This window comes from Notothenia rossii, assembly GCF_949606895.1.
Source record: "Notothenia rossii genome assembly, chromosome: 1".
In the NCBI taxonomy this organism is placed as follows: domain Eukaryota; kingdom Metazoa; phylum Chordata; class Actinopteri; order Perciformes; family Nototheniidae; genus Notothenia; species Notothenia rossii.
The window spans coordinates 25,576,521-25,596,186 of NC_136912.1; the positions used below are offsets into that span (position 1 = coordinate 25,576,521).

The 19,666-nt window shown below is 41.3% G+C and overlaps 2 protein-coding genes across 2 annotated transcripts; both read right to left on the reverse strand.

Annotated features, from left to right (window-relative positions):
* Positions 1-12,483: 12,483 nt before the first annotated feature.
* Positions 12,484-15,217, reverse strand: LOC307037121 (uncharacterized protein). The gene is made up of 2 exons (XM_079677894.1): positions 13,912-15,217; positions 12,484-13,742 (listed from the first exon to the last, which is right to left on the reverse strand). Exon 2 carries the CDS (start codon positions 13,733-13,735, stop codon positions 12,941-12,943), a length of 795 nt encoding a protein of 264 aa, XP_079534020.1. The 5' UTR covers positions 13,736-13,742; positions 13,912-15,217; the 3' UTR covers positions 12,484-12,940.
* Positions 14,196-18,250, reverse strand: ftr84 (finTRIM family, member 84). The gene is made up of 7 exons (XM_079677858.1): positions 17,427-18,250; positions 17,217-17,312; positions 16,794-17,027; positions 16,355-16,511; positions 16,198-16,254; positions 15,967-16,020; positions 14,196-15,786 (listed from the first exon to the last, which is right to left on the reverse strand). The coding sequence occupies exons 1-7, from the start codon at positions 17,997-17,999 to the stop codon at positions 15,245-15,247; spliced, it is 1,713 nt and encodes a 570-aa protein (XP_079533984.1). The 5' UTR covers positions 18,000-18,250; the 3' UTR covers positions 14,196-15,244.
* Positions 18,251-19,666: the final 1,416 nt, after the last annotated feature.

Consider the following 19,666-nt stretch of genomic DNA (forward strand, 5'->3'; position numbering starts at 1 on the left):
TTATATCAGCAGTGCACCTTTATGGTGTAAATACAGCCTATCTACCAATTGGATCAAATATAAAAGTCAGCCGAATTAGTGTTGATCCTGCGAAGAGACGTATTGTGTGAAAATAAATGTAAGATGTTGTGTAATTGCTGATATATTTATGATCCACGTCACGTTTTCAGTGTTGGCGGCAGTTCCTCATGTTTGTCTAGAAGTCTTCTCATCAGGGCTCTATAAATAGAGAACTACGGCAGATATGTAATATTTAATGCAGCCGAACCGTGTATTACAATGCCGCTATGTGATGACTTTCAAAGAGAAAAGCAAGCACACTCGGAATAAAGTATTATTTTATTTTTTAAAAATGTTTTCGGTCTGTTTCCGGTATTTGTTAATGACGATGTGATGTGAGATGTGAGACTGGAATTGCACAGGGGAAAATAACGTATCTTTAGATGCGGATTTTGTTAAACTAATACGTTTGCGCTGAGGACCAACACTATACAGTGACGGGGAAGGGGGTAGCAATAAAGATAACACCATTAAACAGTTACACAACATAACAGAAATAATATCGATAGCAGCGTCCCTAGCAACCACCTTGGTAACAATGAAAACGTTCTATGGACGCAATTTCCTGAAGTAATCTTCGTAATAACTAGCAAACTAAAGATCATGTACATCCACTGCACACATAATCTGAAATAACAACTCATATTTCTCGCATCAAATGACATCAAAACGCATTTTAATGGCCAAACTAACTTTAAAATAGGCATTTTCCACCGAGAATAAAACGAAGTTCGGCCATGTTTTTTTTTCTGCAGGGAGAAATTTGAAGATCACGTGACATAGACGCAAGCCATAGAGCGGCGAAGTCACGCCCATCTACTTCCGGTCCATGGGACCCCGGAAGCGAAAAATTATACATTGAATTTAATGGAGAGAGAAAACGTATCTTTTGATCCCGTTTGAATTGTGCCACGAACTACACATATGATGTTTGTCAATCTTAAACAATCATTTCCATGTCAAAAAAGTCAAATTTTGTCGTAAAACTGTTGAAATATAAGACTATGAAAAATACGCGACTACAAAGACTACAAATCCCAAATCCCATTCTGGGTCGCGCATGTGATGTCACAGGCGATAATGCTCCAAGTGGTTGCGACTCGTAATTAAAGCGAAGAAGAAGATTTCATAACTGATTTATTCCCTCCAATAAATATAAGAGATTGCTCCAATACATTCACTTTTACAAGATGCCTGTGTGCTTTGTACCATGTTGTAATCACAAAAGTGATCATACCACTTGCTCGTTCTATCGCTTCCCGTCTTAAGAAAGGACCAGGAGTCGCTGGATCAGACATATCAGGTAATATCATAGGTAATATACATGTTATGCATGGAACATAGTCAAGTTAGCTACCTAGCTAGTAGCGACGAGTAGCGAGCACGTTAGTTAGCATTACATTACTTAGCCTTGTCATTTTTAGTAGCCTTACCATGAAGTTATTATTTTATTACATGAAGTAAACCAAAATGTTAAACAGTAAGAGTAGTCATCATGGTAAGTATTTCGTGAAACATTTGAAGAGTAGCCAACTGCGCCCTCCACCGGGTGCTAAGGAAGCAGTTCAGGGAGAGTCGAAGGAACGCAGGCAGGCAGGGAGCTTTGCATGACATTCTTCTGGACGTGTTTCATTGTGATGATAGTGAGAGTGAGTCAATCTGTTTGTTGGAAAGACAGTAGTTGAGTGATTACTGAGAGAAAATTATTCAAAGAGATAATTATTCAGTGTTGTTACTTTAAAGTGTTGTTACTGACCTTTTTCTCTTTTATTGTCTTTACCTCACCTATAACTGCTGAGACCCTGAGGAACATGCACACTGACCTGCTCTGGCAACCTGATTTCCACTGTACGTAATAGTATTTGGTTATGGTATATTATTTATATACATCAAAGGCACAATGCACCCCCCAGAGAGACACATGTATTGAGTGTGATATTTTGCATTGGTCATGTGAAATCATCTTTACATACTAGAAAACTGTAGGAGCGGCAACTTGTTTTGAAATTGAATTTTTAATATCCGATAATAAAGTTGATCTATTTTCTTTATTCTTCTCTCTTCCCAGCTCCATCCATCACCGTTCTCTGTTCCTGCAGGTCCTGCTTGCTAATCAATGCTCATATGTTTTTACAAAATTACAAATAAAGTCAATGTATTGTATGACATGAAGTTGTGCTTCATTCTGAGTCAATAATAAATAAATTCTGCCTTCAACTGCAAAATGATAAGTAAGATGAACCAAGCAAAGCTGACACAAAGCTGTGCTCTTAAGTTGACATGAAGAATTTGTGAAATATTGGTAATTATTTGGAAAAAATGACTGACGATGCAGAAAACTTTTTTTATTTAGGAACAGTGGTCAGGTGCAGCATTTATCACTACATATGTGTCACACTTAAAAGGCCAAACACTGGCCAAACACACCTCGTTTACAACTCCCCAGTTGACAGCCATGACTCCGTCTAAATTGTACCCCCCAAGCACCCTCTTCATGAGGGACGCGCATGGAGTGGATGAAAGTCCCGACCTCAGCACAGCACCAAAATTGCTGGCTGTCAACCTGCCCCGCCTTTGTAACTGCCACTGAGGATTTGTCTGCTGTCCTACGGTGGCTGTCTGGATGGCAGCTTGCTGGTCTCTGCTCAGTCGCATTGAGGCAAGAATTGCCTCAAGCCCCCGACCCCCATGCTCCTTCACCAGCTCCGGCACGTTGAAAATGGCCTGATGTTGAGGCTGCAGCTCTGGCTCAGGTGACAAAAGCCATGCCATGCCACGCTGCGCCCCTCAGTGCAGACCTGAACCAGTCTACTTCCTCAGTGGCGATGTCTCTGGCCAGTGGGTTGTATGTCTCCTCTTGCTGTTGGTAGAGTTGAGACACCGGCTGGACTACTTTTGAAGTGCCGGGCTTCCTCCACTGGCACTCAACTTCTGTGGAGCTGATCTGCCACATGGTAAATATTGCCAACGCTGCAGCGTGGCTGCATTTGTACATCCCCCATGCACAACCACAGACAGCGCTCTGCATCGCGCCATCCTCTCCCATGTAGATCTGTACAAATAAAGTAAGTACCATGTTTGTTAACATGCTATAATAGATTGAATGAGCAATACAAGGATGGTCCAGATCTGGGGGTGGGAGGGTTTATTTTTCCATAGTTTTGTCCTCTTGTCTGATTGTTGTTGTTTGTTTTTTCTGAATTTTTTGTAATTTGTGTTGTATTGGTTGTGATTGTACATTGTATTTTTTTAAATGTGTATTACATTTTTGAAAAACATTTGATCAACAAAAAAGGATTTGGTCAGGATCTAGACTCAGTGTGTAGTTTATGAATTAATCAATGCTCTCTACATTAGGAAAACACATACCAGTGTACCAGAGGGAGTCACACACAGCTGTGCCTAGATAACCAAACAAATTGACAAGATAACCAAAATCCTTGAATCTACACACAGCAAATAAACTCAAATGACACAACGAGATGTAAAAAGGAGATCACACATATAGTCGATATAAAACTGGCCGCTTCAATCTGAAGAGCAACTAAAACAAAACACGGGAGTGTACCTTGTTCTTGTGAACACTAATGTTATCCACAGCATACACACCCGTATACAGTACACCCGTTCTAGGTTCTGATTGGCTCTCTAGGTTGGCATTCTAGCTTCTGACTGGCTGTCCAGGTTGTCAATCACAGCCGTGGTTCATATTATGCTAGTCGACTCGTAACATTGCTAAACTTTTTTTCTTGACGGTTTTCTCAGTCAACTAATGCTATTGATAACAGTAACATAAATTAACACAGCCCTGCACACTGCAGTCATTATATGCCGGGTCTGTGGTTCATCATCTTCTTTTTCATTCTCCTCCTTATTGACTGACATTAACGTTAAACATTGCACTCATATTACTCACCGAAACCTTGTAAAGCCGGTCCTGCATGCTGGCTCTTACAGAACCGACTAACTCCCCTTTCGTGTATGTACAGCTCTCAACGTGCCCAGACTTGTAGTAATTTTCACCTCGTTTTATACTTTTATTCTCATTCTGAAAGAATGAGGTGAAATGTGCCAATGTGACGGTCATCTTTGTGTTGGTGACGCGTATTGTGCGGGACCAGAGACATGTAGTTCACTGAGCGGCTTAACACAAAAAAATGTGTTACTTCACAGTTTTACGACACATTTTAATTGTTTTGACTTGCAAAATGTTCTTTTAAATTGACAAACATCATATGTGTCATTCGTGGCATAATTCAAACGGGATCAAAAGATACGTTTTCTCTCTCCATTGAATTCAATGTATAATTTTCCGCTTCCGGGGTCCCATGGAGGCTCCCGGAAGGGGAGGGACTTCGCCTCTCTATTGGAATGAAGGGGGTTTGTCCAACAGAGCAGATGGTGTAGTCCTAAACGATAGCTGGGGATTCTGGGTAGTGTAGTGTCTTCTGCCATCCTTTACTCCGAAAAAATATTTGTTTCTCCGAATCGAAGGGGAAAAATACAAAAGCATTGCACACAATTTAAACCAATCAATGTTGTGTAATTAACAAGGATAATCTGGTGTTTTTTAGTCGATGAGTAGTGCAGATATCACTGTAAAATCAATCGACAGTAAGGGGAATACTTACTTCCGGGTGTAAAATTCTCCGTTATCCAATGGGAATGGACGCTCACATTGCCTTTTAAGAGCAGCCGACACAAACGAATGCCGTGCTTCCATGAGCGTCAAATCCCGCAGCAGATGTGAATACATTGCAATCAGTTGAAAGCTATTTGCGTCCCTTTATGAAGCCGAAGGAGCCGAGGAGCGTCACAACTGCACGCCACGGGACCCTGACCAAACGTCGCTCCTGGACGATTATGGAGTGAGAGTGTGTTGAATAAACTGCTCGATGCAGAACTGTTTCTTTTTGTTTTAATTTCACAATGTGAAAAACTATGACACTAGATCTATCTTTTTTTGTTGTTGTGCATTTTCATGTTTCTGCCTGCACATCTTGTTGCTTCTGAAACAGTAAGTGCAGGCTTTGTTTTAACGGCAAATGACACAGACTGGACAGCTGGAGAAATTACACAATTCTCACACTCAAATGTCATCACCAGCCACCATATTGTTTATTGTTACACTTGAAATCAATTTGAATTTGTGCTTCCATGAACACACCAACCGATAATCCCTGAAATCATCTCTGTTAACAACTGCCTTTAATACTTGTTTAGAAAGTCTTTACTGTGGTGGATTAAAAGGTCTAATTTCCGATACAAGTGCAAACACCTGCACAACAACCATTATGGCCCTTCTGGGTCTGTTAAAAAAGACAGAGATGTTTAAGTCATTGCGAGTTAGAAAATCTTAATGAGCATGGGATCCAACAATTACACTGAAAAATAACACGTTATCTGTACTGTATATTGTGCTTGCAGTAGCTTTGGCATAGCAATCTGAAAACATTTAACCTTGTTTATATATTCAAATAAATTGTATTGCATTGTACGCATTTCCTGCATATACAACTCCATATTTCCATGATTTCTTATTCTATCTTGGTAAATTGTAATCTCAACAACAGCTCATCAATACTTTACCCTCTTTAGTCAAATCATGTACACATATGAATTTACCAGCAAAATACTCATGGACATTATTTGGTTAGTGATCCAGGGCCCAGGAGTTCAAACCTCTTAATCTCAATCAGATCCGATCAGATTTTGAAATCCCATTTTTTTGTGATCCAGGATCAGACAAATCGGCCAGATTCTGTCCCTGTAGTTCAAAGCAATTGAGGATAGGATCAGCCTGATCCAGATTAGTACTTTTCAAGATGACTAGATCCTGAATATCAGTGCTTTAATCCTACCGATCGCCATCTAGTGGACATGAAAAATAATACAAGGAAGACAAGAGACCACATTGCAGAGACATCTATAATGTCTAATTATATATTTTTATTTGAAAGGTGATGACAGATGATCGACTTTTTATTGTTGAAGATATTTTTACTTTAATCTAAATTACATTTGTGATCGACAATCTTTGTTGTGATACTTTTATGAGCATAAACATTTATTTCATCAACATTTGGTTGAAAACAAAATAGGCCACCACAAACGTGAACAAGAATGGAAAAATAACATGTATTTCCCATGAAGGCTAAAATTGTGTATTATTTCAGTTAACAAACTTTGCCATCTTATTTAAATTGAAACATATTTTAAAATAAATTGTACAGTACATTTTGCTCTGGTAATCCACTGGAAATCCACCCCTCGGGTGGGATCAGGATAATCCAGGTTTTTGGGATCAAACTGATCCCAATCCTGTGTTGTCGGTTTGAACAACCCATTTTGAAGATTGTATCCAGATTAAAACTTGGATTGGATTTCCTAATCTGATTGCATATCAAAGTGATCCTAATCCTGTTTTTTGGTTTTGAACTACCCAAAATCTGATCGGATCAGATCGGGATTAAACATTTTGAACTCCTGGGCCCAGGTGATACTGTACAGGTGTTTTGTGAGCTGGAGTTCCTGCAGTGTACAGAATCAACTGCAAGACACTCAGACCACGAGAAGGTTAGTGCTTTCAAATGTGTACACTTTACATTTCAAGTTAATATCTAAAACAATGTATGAATTAAATTAACATATTTTGTTAATTGGTTGAAATAGATTACCGGAGTTGCTGGCTTCATTTTGTGGATCATTTTGTAACACTTCCTATGTGAGTAAGAACAGGTATCACACTGATATTCAAATTACATTGTACAATTTAATGTTTTACTATTTCTAAGGAAATTATCAAACATTACACTCTGATCGTAAGTTACTTTTAATGGTCATCAGGTAAAGTAAAGTAATACATATTTGTGAAATACGATGCATAACTATAATTACACATCAATATTATCAGGTTCTAATGCATTATAGACATGAGCGTCATAGAAAATGTTACAATTGATTTGAATAATGACCATTCTTGACAAATGTAGAACTTGAGTGCAGACTTATTTGGTGAGTACAATTGTGTGTCTCAGGCAAAGAGAGGTTACTGGTTTGTGAATGATTGCAAACAACACATTTTTGGTATTGCCAATAAATAAAGATAGCATTTCCTTCTCATACAAAGAAGGATATGTGAAAGTTGGCAACATATCTCACACTTTGACCCTGATAACTATATTTAAAGGACGCTTCTGACATATCCTACTTATTTAAATACATTTTTTTTCAAATCTTCTGCAATTCTGCCTTATATCCTAATCTCTTTGCCTGCTAATGGCCGGGTTCTGTGGCTGATGGTATCATCTCCTGTCTTCTGGACAGACAGGATGGAAGTGTCTGAGTTCCACTTGGTTTTTACAGAGCTACTTTTAGGATTCCTGGGGCCACCTTTAATGGCCATAAGGCATTTCTCCTACTATATGGTTGCAGAGAAAGTGCTCATACTCATCAATTTAATATTCACGGTCAGGGTTCAACTCCAGAGTGCGGTCTGTATTGAACGCTACCTTGCAGTCGTACACCCTGTGCTGTACCTCAGGGATAAACTCATGAGGTACACGATGAGCCTTTGTTGTGCAATCTGGCTGGAAAACATCCTGCTTGGTGTAGTCGAAATGTTCTTTTGCAGTGAACGTCCGGAATCACTGGGCATGTATGCAAGCTCTTATTTTGCGGCTTTTACGGTCAACTCTTTCTGCTGCTTGTCAGTTCTCAGGGCTCTGAAACAGCCATCTCCAGGGGAAGGAGAGAGGCGGAGATCCAACTTGTGCCTTGTGCCCCTGGTCACTATGTTCTTCATGGTGAGGGAAATGGAGTGGCACACACGTTTTATCTGGCAGCCCTTGGCATATGCTGTAATGGTTTGGCTCGGGGCTATCTATCCTCTTCTCTACCTGCAAAGAGCTGGGAAACACCTTGTAAAAAAGGATTTATGTGTAAATAGTTTTTGATGGTAACTACACTGAATGTGCTGTTACTGTCATTCAGCATACCTTTGTTTTATTTTTTCTGTGCTATTCTGTAACGAATAATGTAACACAAGTAAGCTTCCAGATCTGCTTTAGTCTTTACTGAGAGGCCTTCCATTCAAAGTTTTGAGAATTGTTTTGAAAATAGTGGGCAAACAAGAGCCCAACAATTCTGAATAGCAGAAAAACTAGCTATGCTAATACTTGTATCTCATGAAAAAGACATAGTAGCCATTTGTTTTGTTAGTAATTATTTGGTATCAGATTAGCTAAAGTATATGCCTTGTACTTAGTTTTGAAATACAGTGCAGTGGTCTTTTTTTCTCCACTTAACTTGTGTTTAAAGTAAATCACATGACTGTTTGTATTGAAATGCTTTAAAACTGCATCAACTTTGCATGTATAATTAAATCTGTGCAAATTAAACATGCTCTTGAAATGTATGATACGACAGCAAAGGTGATTGACACATACACACTATGGGGAAGGAAACATGAAAAGGATGGATTTTTATTTAGTAGGCTCTGTATCTGTTATGTGACAACCAATTATAATATTACTAAAACAACGGATTCACTACATGAAATGTAATACAGGACATTTCTGTTTATCTCAGGATACTGACAATATTGGAACAAACATGTCATTTTTGTAATGGAAAGATGTTAATAAGAACTCTTGGGTCCAAATGCAGCCCGCGGACCATTTTGAATCGGCCCTCACTCAGCAAATTAAAAAAGTATAGTAACTTAAGTATAATAAACTTCTGCTTGTCTTACTTCTTAAATATATATGTTCAAATATATTAAACAGTATATTCATGTGTTAATAAGCCCAATTTTCAAATAAATTCAGTCAATTACAGTTGAAAACATGTTCTAACAAATCTAAGTTGATAAGAAAATAGCCCAATATCAAATGTACATAACAACCTTGAAATATACCCTTCATATTTCCTCTTTTTATAAGCAATCTGAAGCTTCTGTTTTGGGGTGAGCTGCTAACTGTCACAATCTGTCTGTATTGTATTTTGTCTTGTCTTTTTCTGTCTTTTGTTTCATGTTTTATTTGGAAAGGTCTTCACCTCCTGTCTTGCCTGTTTCTGGCTGTGTTGTGTCTTGTCCAGATCTGTCTTTGGTTTTATGTCTGCGTTGTGTTTTGTCTTGTTTAAATCTGTCTGTGGTTCCCTGTCGTTAGTTTCCCTGGTGTTTCTAATTTACCCGATTGTGTTCACCTGGTGTCCCTGTGTTTTCTCCTCCCTCCTCAGCTGTGTCTTGTTTGTATGATTAGTCTTGTGTGAATTTAAGTTCTGGTTTTTCTGTCTGTCTTTGTCGGTTCGTCTTATGCAATGACTAGTTCTTTGGTGAGTGTTCTGTTTTGTCTTTGTTTGTATCGCATAGCCTTGAAATAAAGGAGTTATTTTTGTCACTTTAATCTGCATTTGGGTCCTGCTTCCTACACACACCGTAACATTACGAACCGACCAAATATGGGCCCAGCAGATCCTTTGGAGCAGGAAATATCGGATTTTTCCTTTTCGTTGGCTCACTGCTCTGATCTATGGAGGGGAGCGTCCAGGGTTCAGCAGCGAGAAGTTGCTCAGGCAGAGGCGCGCCGGATAACCATGGAGAAACCAGCCTTAGTTAAATTCTTACCTGCCTGGCTTTTGGATTTCCTCACGGTGTGTTTTCCCCTGCCTGACAGCCCCAGGCCTCCCAACTCCAGTTATGACACCACACGCATCGGTGTGGTCCGTCTGGAGTCAGCCCCTGCTTCTTCCCCAGTTTTTGCTCTAGTGCAGGAGCCATTCGATGGTACTCGTCTGGCTTTTGGAGGTCCACGGAGCCTTCAAACGGCTCCTAAAGGAAGGAGTCGCAAGGCCAGGTTAGCAGCACAAGCCCAAAGAGCCATGGTTCCAGAACCAGTTCAGCCCCCAGCAGCCATGGTTACAGACCCAGTTCTGGCCCCAGCAGCCATGGTTCTTGCTCCAGAACCGGTCCCTGCAGCCATGGTTTCGTGCTCCAGTGCCGGTCCACACAGCCATGGTACCGTGCTCCAGTACCATCCCACACAGCCATGGATTTGTGTTCAGGTACCTTGCCCTGCAGCCATGGTTCCGGCTCCAGAGCCGGCCCATACAGCCATGTTTCCGGCTCCAGAACTGGACCTTACACCCATGTTTCCGGCTCCGGAACTGGACCTTACAGCCATGTTTCCGGCTTCAGAACAGGACCTTACAGCCATGATCCAGGCTTCAGTTCTGGTATCCACAGCCATGGTTCCGGCTCCAGAACCGGCCCATACAACCATGGTGCCGGCCCCAGTTCCAGCCATGGACCCGACTCCAGCACCTCGTCTCTTGTCGGCGTACCGGCCGACGCTCACCCTATGTCCCGTCCCGTTGGAGGTTCCGCTGGGGGTCCTGCCGGCTCCGTGTCCTGTCCCGTTGGTGGTCCCGCCGACTACTCTCCTGCCGGGGGTCCTGCCAACCCTATGTCCTGTCCCGTTGGGGGTCCCGCCGACTACTCTTCTGCCGGGGGTCCTCCCAACCCTATGACCTGTGCCGATGGAGGTTCCGCTGGGGGTCCTGCCGGCTCCGTGTCCTGTCCCGTTGGAGGTCCAGCCGACTACTCTCCTGCCGGGGGTCCTGCCAACTCTATGTCCCGTGCCATTGGAGGCCCCGCCATCACCTGTCCTGCCGGGGGTACTGCCAACCCCTTGTCCTGTTCCGTTGGAGGCCCAGCCATCATCTGTCTCGCCGGGGGTCCTACCAACACCTGGTCCTCTTCTGTGGGGGATCCTGCCGAGGCCTATCCCACCGGCTCCTGTTCCTGTTCGGCCCACACCAGGCTCTGCTCGGCCTCTGGAGCTGTCTGTTCTTCGCCCTCGAGCCCGGCCTCCTGAGAGTCGCGGTCTTCACCCTAAAGCCCGGCCCCCTGAGAGCCGCGGTCTTCGCCCTCAAGCCCGGCCTCCTGACTTTCCTGGCCGCGGTCATCGCCCTCATGCTCGGCCTCATGACTTTCCCGGCCGCGGTCCTCGCTCTCATGCTCGGCCCCCTGACTTTCCCGACCGCGGTCCTCGCCCTCATGCTCGGCCCCCTGAGTTCGCCCGCGGTGGCCTTAGCCCCTCCATGGACTCTGCCTTGCCCCCGGGTCGTCCGCCCAAGTCCCCCACCTTGAACTCTGTCTTGCCCCCGGGCCGTCCGCCCGAGACCCCATCCTTGGACTCTGTCTTGCCCCCGGGCCGTCCGCCCGAGTGCCCCTTCTCGGCTTCTGCCTTGCCCCCGGGCCGTCCGACCGAGATCCCTTCCTGGTCCTCTGCCGTGCTCCTGGGTTGTCAGCCCAAACCTGTCCTCCTGACCCCCTCCGCCCACCCTGGTGGCCCTATATTTGTGTCCCTCCTCCAGTCCCCCTCCACCCACCCTGCTGGACGTTGTTGTTGTTCTTTTTTATGTTTATTGGACTGTTTTGGGAAGCCTGGGATCCGTCCCTTGAGGCGGGGGGGTAATGTCACGATCTGTCTGTATTGTATTTTGTCTTGTCTTTTTCTGTCTTTTGTTTCATGTTTTATTTTGAAAGGTCTTCACCTCCTGTCTTGCCTGTTTCTGGCTGCATTGTGTCTTGTCCAGATCTGTCTTTGGTTTTATGTCTGCGTTGTGTCTTGTCTAGATCTGTCTTTGGTTTTCTGTCTGCGTTGTGTTTTGTCTTGTTTAAATCTGTCTGTGGTTCCATGTCGTTAGTTTCCCTGGTGTTTCTAATTTACCCGATTGTTCACCTGGTGTCCCTGGTTTTTCTCCTCCCTCCTCAGCTGTGTCTTGTTTGTATGATTAGTCTTGTGTGAATTTAAGTTCTGGTTTTTCTGTCTGTCTTTGTCGGTTCGTCTTGTGCAATGACTAGTTATTCGGTGAGTGTTCTGTTTTGTCTTTGTTTGTATCGCATAGCCTTGAAATAAAGGAGTTATTTTTGTCACTTTAATCTGCATTTGGGTCCTGCTTCCTACACACACCGTAACACTAACAACATAACTGAAACCCTCTGGAGAGCTCTGATGTAGGCAGTTTTCTTCTAACAACATTTTCAAGTGTCAAGAATAATTTACGTACATTGGATTGACTTTTCCAACTTATAACCGAACTTATGAGGCAAAATACCTCTAGGGGCCCAGCCCTTCGTATATGTTTCTGTGTGTGGCCCTAAGTGAAAAACGTTTGGACCCCCCTGGCTTAAACTAACAAAGAGGGAAACAGTGCCATCCAGTGGGGAATAACGCAAATGAATCTGAACTGAAACAAGTGTCCAAGACAGTTGGTAACCTTTATTTATGAACGCTAAATCAACAACATCCCACATTTTTCACCTTTTTTTCCTTTTATAAAGTAAACTGAATGCAATTTGAACCTTTTGAACTAGAAAACACTACACTTTGCAGGAAATCAGTTGTTCAAACAATGTGTAATGGCAGTTATTTTATTTGGAAACCATTATACAGTACAACCATTATATATGTATAATTAACCACTACATGTGAAAACAAGAAAGCTTGTAAAAATTGAGTGTACATGAAGTTCATTGCATAAAAGAAAATACATTTAAAAAAAGATTTGTATAAAGTCTTTCTAATCAACTGACATATCTCATTTTAGGATTACAATACATTTTGTTTCACACACAGTTGGGACTTTGGTGACCTTATTATAAATCACTTTTCATTCATTCCTAATATAGGTGAAAAATACACATTATTTAAACATTTTTAAATAAGTAATCTATACTATTTTCACAATGAAAAATCACATGACTGAAAAAAAGATGCCACCACAAGACTCAAGAACAATTAAGGTACACGGAGACTTCCGTTTACAATATTGATCTTACATGTTTTTACACAGTAGACATTAAAAGTGATCATTAGAGTCCCCTGCAACAAAGAAGTTTTCCAGCCCTGTGGAGGTAGAGGAGAGGTTGTATAAACCCGGTCATTAAACCCAACAAGGTGCTTATTGTTAGAGCATCTGCAAAGTCCCCAAAATTCAAGCTAAGTTGCATTGGAATTACAGCCATGTAAAAAAAGAAGTTGATGCCTAAGGAAATCATGATAAACAAAATAATTTTAAAGGCCCTTCTCTTCATTCTATTGCTCTTCTTCTTCTCTGTGATTTTTTCTCCTGGCCCGGGCCGCTTCAGGGCCCTGAGAACTGAGCAGCAGCAGAAAATAATTATCGAGTAGATAAGAATAAATTGGATGAAAAATGCAAAAAGATATATAGGATCTACAAAGTACAACAAGTAGAAGCAGAAAACCAAGGTAATAAGCCAGATAACACAACAACAGCCCACTCTGTACCTCAGGGGTTTAAACCGGAGAAACAACACGGGGTGGACGACCCCTGCATAGAACTCAACACAGATGCAACATAAGAAGAGAGGTTGGGCTGTATAGAAAAGGCCTCGTGAAAACAAATAGGCTTTTAAAGACCAGAATACATTTAACTTTACAAAAACAAAAAACCAGATAGTTGATAAAGCAAAAAAGATCTGAGACATGGCCACGTTGAGAGAAAATAAGTCTGAGGCCAAAGTCTCTCTGGTCCCCGCCATTATCAGCCACAGGACATAAACATTCAAAGGTAGACCCACAATGTTGTTAAAGGCAGCTGCACCTATGTCTAGTATCCCAAAGAATGAGCTGGTTGTCGTGTTCATTTTGTGTCTGTAAGAAGAAAAGGAAAATACATTTTTAAACAGAAAGGAAATGTTTGCCTATGGGCTCTTTGTCAACAACTAACCTTTCTCAACAATTGGCACAAAAAACAGCATACTGTACATAACTTAAGAAACAAACCCCTTAAATATAGAGTTATACAATCCTTGATTCAAACCTGGTATTGAGCAGAGAGCAGTAGTCTGGTCGAGCAGCAGTGAAGAGCAGATCTGCAATGAGGCACAGCTCCAGACGTTGGTTGGTGTTTGAACAATGAAATCCAATCCAAAACAACAATCAGTAAACAGGATGAATACATGGAAATGTTATGCATCAACCAACCTATTTATCATAATAGGGCTCAACATGTTTCCAAGCTGATTTTTGAAACGATAATATAGTATGCCATTACAATCATAGACACATTATAGCAAAAATATGTCACATAAAATAATCATAATATAGTGAGCAGTGAGTATAGTTTAATATGCTATAAAAATGCAACATCTCAAAAGAGTAAAATAAAATGTATGTCATGAAAAAAAAATGAAGCTCAAGCAAATAAACAATGCATTTTTTTTTTTTTCTGTTTGCGTTTCCAAAAAACAGAAGCCTACCTTTAACATTTGACATTCGGTATGTTTGTATACCATTTTATAATTGAGCACATACTGTACAGAAGAGAGACAATAAAATAAAACAGAATAAAAAAGTATACTATAATATCCATGCATAATGAAAATGTGACTTTAATCTCATTATATATTTGTATTTAATTTGCATTGCTGCCATAGAAATAAATGTTAACTAAAGTTTTAGGTCAACTGTCATGATATACACTGTTATTATTGCACTTAATGTTTTTATTATAGCGGTCACCAACATTTATTTACTAGTTTTACTATTGACTGCCTCCAACACCTGCAAGTTTGCATAATAGGGCCATGGACGTGCTTTCACGTCTGTTACGAACATGTAAAGCAGCGTTGTTTCTTCAGATAATTTCTCTTGCAAATCATGTTAGCTTAGAGAATATGGACGACTTATTTTCAGCTTTTAAACCCTGTGATTAAGTTCAAATTAAATTTTGGTTGAGATTTTCTTTAGTGTCTCGGGCTTATTGCATTTTGTCATCCACCAACTATCACTCAGTCTCATTTCAGACCTATTTACGTTCTTGAATGTAATATCCCTGAATACACGTCCTCTTGTGCAGAGCTCCATCTGTCTGAAATAATACCTTGCACCCGTCCACTCTGATATTTCTCAGGTGTAAAGCTCTGGGGTACAAGCTGGCATGTTGCTGTGTTTCTCGGCTGATAGTGATTACGTTGTCCAGTGTATGGATACCAATTCACATAAAAGGGTTTTCTTGATGGTAGCAGCTTTGTATCTGTTCGTCTTGCTGTTGATGACTTTCTGCTGCTTTCTCTCTCTCTTATCCAGTTGACAGCTTTAGTTCTTCTGACCCTTCACGATCGAATTGAACTTCCCTCATTTATTTATTTAATTTAGTAAGGCTTTGCATTTTTCTTTAGCTGGCAGAGGGTTACAGACGAGCCCACACCAAAACCAGCATACAAAGGCTCACTGAACTGAGCTTTGAATCTGTGGATCAGTGCCATGGTCTCTGATACCGAGTAAAAGGCCACAGTGTTTCCGGCATAATCCAGGTACACACCAATCCGTGTGGCTCTGGGAGCTTCAGGAAGGTCTCTGTCTACTTTGTTGTGCCAGGCAGAGTAGCCTGAATCGGAGCAGAGGAGACTCCAGGACTTGTCGTTGTAGCCCAGCAGGCTGTGCGAGTTCTTCCCTTTGCGACTGATGCTCTTGTAGGCCACCCCGATGGAAAACTCGCCACTCCACTCTGCCTCCCAGTAAAATCTGAAACCAGTAAAAGGCTCCTTGCACAACACCTGCGAGTAACCATCAAAGCGTTCTGGATGATCTGGGTGAAACTGGACTGCTTTCTTCCGCATGACCTTCTGGTTGCCCTCGGACAGGACCAGCTCTTTATAGACCGTGTTTGGATCAAAGGACATCTTGCACGTGTCTGAGCAAAGACATACATACACAATGCACATTTATTATTTGTATTGACCAAGACCAGATCAAGTTAAAGACTAACTTTAGAATTAGTCTAAAATTACAAGTCACACCCTGATAAAACTACATTACTAAACATAAAAGCATATTGTTGTTTTCAAGGAACTCAACTACGAACGCTACTCACATCTTAAGAAGTCCATCCTGGTTTTTGGCTCCTGAAAATCAACTCTGGAAGGAACTATGGATATGAAAACATGGACACCCACATTATTTTGAGATACAGGAATAACATTATCATATAAGTTTGAAAACTGTAAAACACCTGCATCGTCCTTGTGCTCTGTTTATAACATCTATGTAATCTCACATGTATTTATAGGTAAAGTTGTGCATCTTTCAATAAACAGATGTGTACCTTTGAGTCGTTTGTCTCCATTTCTTGGCAAAAGTATGTACACTGGGGTTTCACTAACTGTGAAGGAAATACAGCATTATGTTAGCCTGTTAATGGTCTGCTTTAAAGTTGACATAGCGTAAAGATATTTGTCAAAAATGATCTAATAAAAACAAACCTGTTTTGGAGATTTTGCTCAATTCCTTCTTACAGATGTCATCCAGATGTTCCTTCATCTCCGTGGCCGTCTTGCTCATCTCTCCAAAGGAGAACTGAGGGTTGATGAGCACTTTGGGCACCATGGCCTCAGGAGGAATGCACAGAGTCGGAAAATTCTATTGAACGGGAGATAGGGGCTCCAGTAAACAGTCCAAAAGACGGACTAAAGAGTGACTTTTTAATAGATATAATAAGTAAAATGCATTACACTTTTACTTGAAGAACCGTAACCTTAGCAATATAAGTAAAATACCTTGCAATATAATAGTCCTGTTAGCATTATTAGGAAAGAAAGCATCAAGATTAAGTGCATATTTGATTGAATTATGTGCAAACAGGCCAGAAGTGCAAAGACAAGAATACTTTTATTTTTTACAACCAGAAAGATCTTTTGGCACCTGCAGAAAGTGAATGTTGTCCTCTGTTTCGAGGATCTGCCGGAGCTCTGCGTCTCTGCGCTGTAGCTCCTGTATCTCCTGCTCCAGACGGTCCACGTAGCCCTCAGCCTGCGACATCGCAGACTGCATGTTGGCTGTTATCATCTGATGGATTTCAGCCTTCCAGCGCTCCACCGCCTGCAGCATTTCATGAAAGGTCTTATCACTTTCTGCCTGTGCTCGCTGGGCACCACTCTGAAAGGGAAAAACATATTTTTCAAATGTAAGACCACATGATGAATGACAATTCTACACAAAATGCTCTTATCATGGACACTATTGTAAAATATCTCATATGTGCATATTGTATATCATCTAAAATCACATGTCTATCTTTAAATGTACAAAAACAGTAATGTTTAATCAGGAAATGTCTAATCTTACTTTGAGAACTTCCACATTATGTCTGAGTTCCTGCAATTCCTTCATCCTCTCCTGAATGATGTACTGGACCTCAGACTGCGTGACCACCAGGACTTTCTGTTGGAAGAACAGCAATTAGATGGCTTCTGTCAACCATAGTATGTCATTCATCTTATTCAGTGCATAAAAGGCAGAGTCACAAAGCTTGACTAACTTAGAATTAAGACTCACTTGTTTTTCGTTGCGCTCTTCTTCTGCTGAGGTAATGTTGTGGCTCCGGTGCTCTCTGACCGTACACAGAACACAGATGCACATTTGGTCCGTGCGACAGAACAGCTCGAGGCCTTTCTCATGCTGGGGGCATATTTTCCTGTCCAGGTGGCCCATCTCATCGACCAGCTTGTGTCTCTTGAAGGTGGATGACTCGTAATGTGGCTTGACATGAGTTTCGCAGTAATAGGCCAAGCACATGAGGCAAGACTTAACAGCCTTTTTGCGATGGCCGACACAGAAATCGCAGAAAGATTCTCGTTGCATGTAGGGGAAAGGAGTGAGCTCCGGGAGCTGGCGTCGTGTCTCTTTGTTCACGTCGGGGAGATTTCGTTTAAGTGCAGGCCGTGGTGTATAGGTGGCGCGACACTGTGGGCACCTGTACACACCCATGTGGTCAAACTGGTCCCAGTAGACCGTGATGCACTCCAGGCAGTAGGTGTCTCCACAGGGGATGGTGACCGGGTCTCTTAGTGTGTCCGCACACAGCGCACAGAAGTCCTCTGGTGGTAAAGGGAAACCAGACTCAGCCATGATGATGTTGATCCAGACAAATATTAGATGAACTTGATTTGTTTCCGAGGTCAAACCCCCAAAAATAATATAACTTAGTGTGCAAAGCGATGGTAAATAAAGTTGTTTCTTAGGTCCAGAGAGAGTCCATGCACAGGTTACTGTGACTCGACAATTTCATTGCAAACCAGAGACAATGCTGTTCTCTGGTGATATTTATTGAAGGGAAGGCTTTGTTTATTGTGTAAATACAAGGTGATGTCTTCCCACAGAACACTTTTCCAAGTATCTCAGTGAAAGTACCGAGGTCTGCAACCATGATGGAATCTGCTAAACAAACAAGAATGTCAGGTTGACTCACAAAGTAAGGTCAAGTTGTCAGCAAAGAAAAACTAAAACCCAGACAACCCTAAAGTGCAGACCGGTGCTAAGGAGCTTTCCATAACGAAAGAATTATGATCAACTCCAACATTGAATGGTTTCTCCCTTTGCCTGTTTAGACTTATCCACCAAGGAAATTATGACATATCATGCCAGTGGCTTTTATCCGTGATCCTGCTGAAAAAACAAACAACCAAAACCAAACTGAACCAAAAACGTAACTTCCTTGGTGGAGAAATCCTATTTAAGAGGTGTCAACATGTTCCACCATTTATATTTATGTTGTACTCAAATGTGAATGACCTTTAGCACTTTATCCCGTTTTAGCATCAACATTTTATACATTTACAAAACAAGGTTCATCATACCATCTAATGTCAGCACAAGGTGCTTGCCAATTGGATAAAAACACAGCACTCAGAAACCAGTAAGTGATTTGTGTTTTCCATTTGACTGCACAGCGAGTTTCATGGTGGTGCATGATGTCAAAACATGTGCTGTTTATCCTGTAAACAAATATCCGAACATCCGTGCATCTGAACATCCCATGTGGGTAACCACAGGTGCACATTGAAAACCTGAAAAACAATCAAAACAAGGCAGTGCCATACTGACATTACTGAAAGAATATTATACAAATATATATATATGTTTTTATTTAAAGCAATGATGATTTAATGAATAACTAATGCAAATGAGTACTTGTGGAGTGATTGATGTTTCCAAATGTCAGTCACCTTCAATGACTACCATATTTACTTAGTAAGAATAGTATGCTCTATCAATTACTGTAGATGTAAATAATGCCAGGATGATGTTTAGTAAAATAGTTGTCGATAGTTAGTAAGTACTAAAGGAAGAGTATTGTTTAAGTGTTTTACAGTTGTGGCATATACATGATTATGCAGGAATAGGATCAAGATCTAGATCACACTACAGTATGTCATCAGGGTGGAACATTTGTATTTGTATTCAGTTTGATTGGTGTCAAGCAAAGAGAAGGGATAATCTTTCCTGTAGTGTGTCAGCTTCATGCTGTCAGTACTCTTTGTCCTTTGAAAGGCCGCTCTCATCTTTATCCAGACAAGAGTGCTCTTGTGGCAATGACAGTAAGAGAGAAAGAAAGAGGGTGGGAGAACAATGGAGAGCGGGCATGACAGATAGTGATGAGTTGTGTATAGAGGGATGAATGGATAGTGTACTAATCTTAAATGATGAAGCACCTGCCCCAGAACTTTACAAGAGGACATTTGAAATATATGAGACAAAATGAATAAACGAGTTAATTGAAAGGAAGATGATAAATC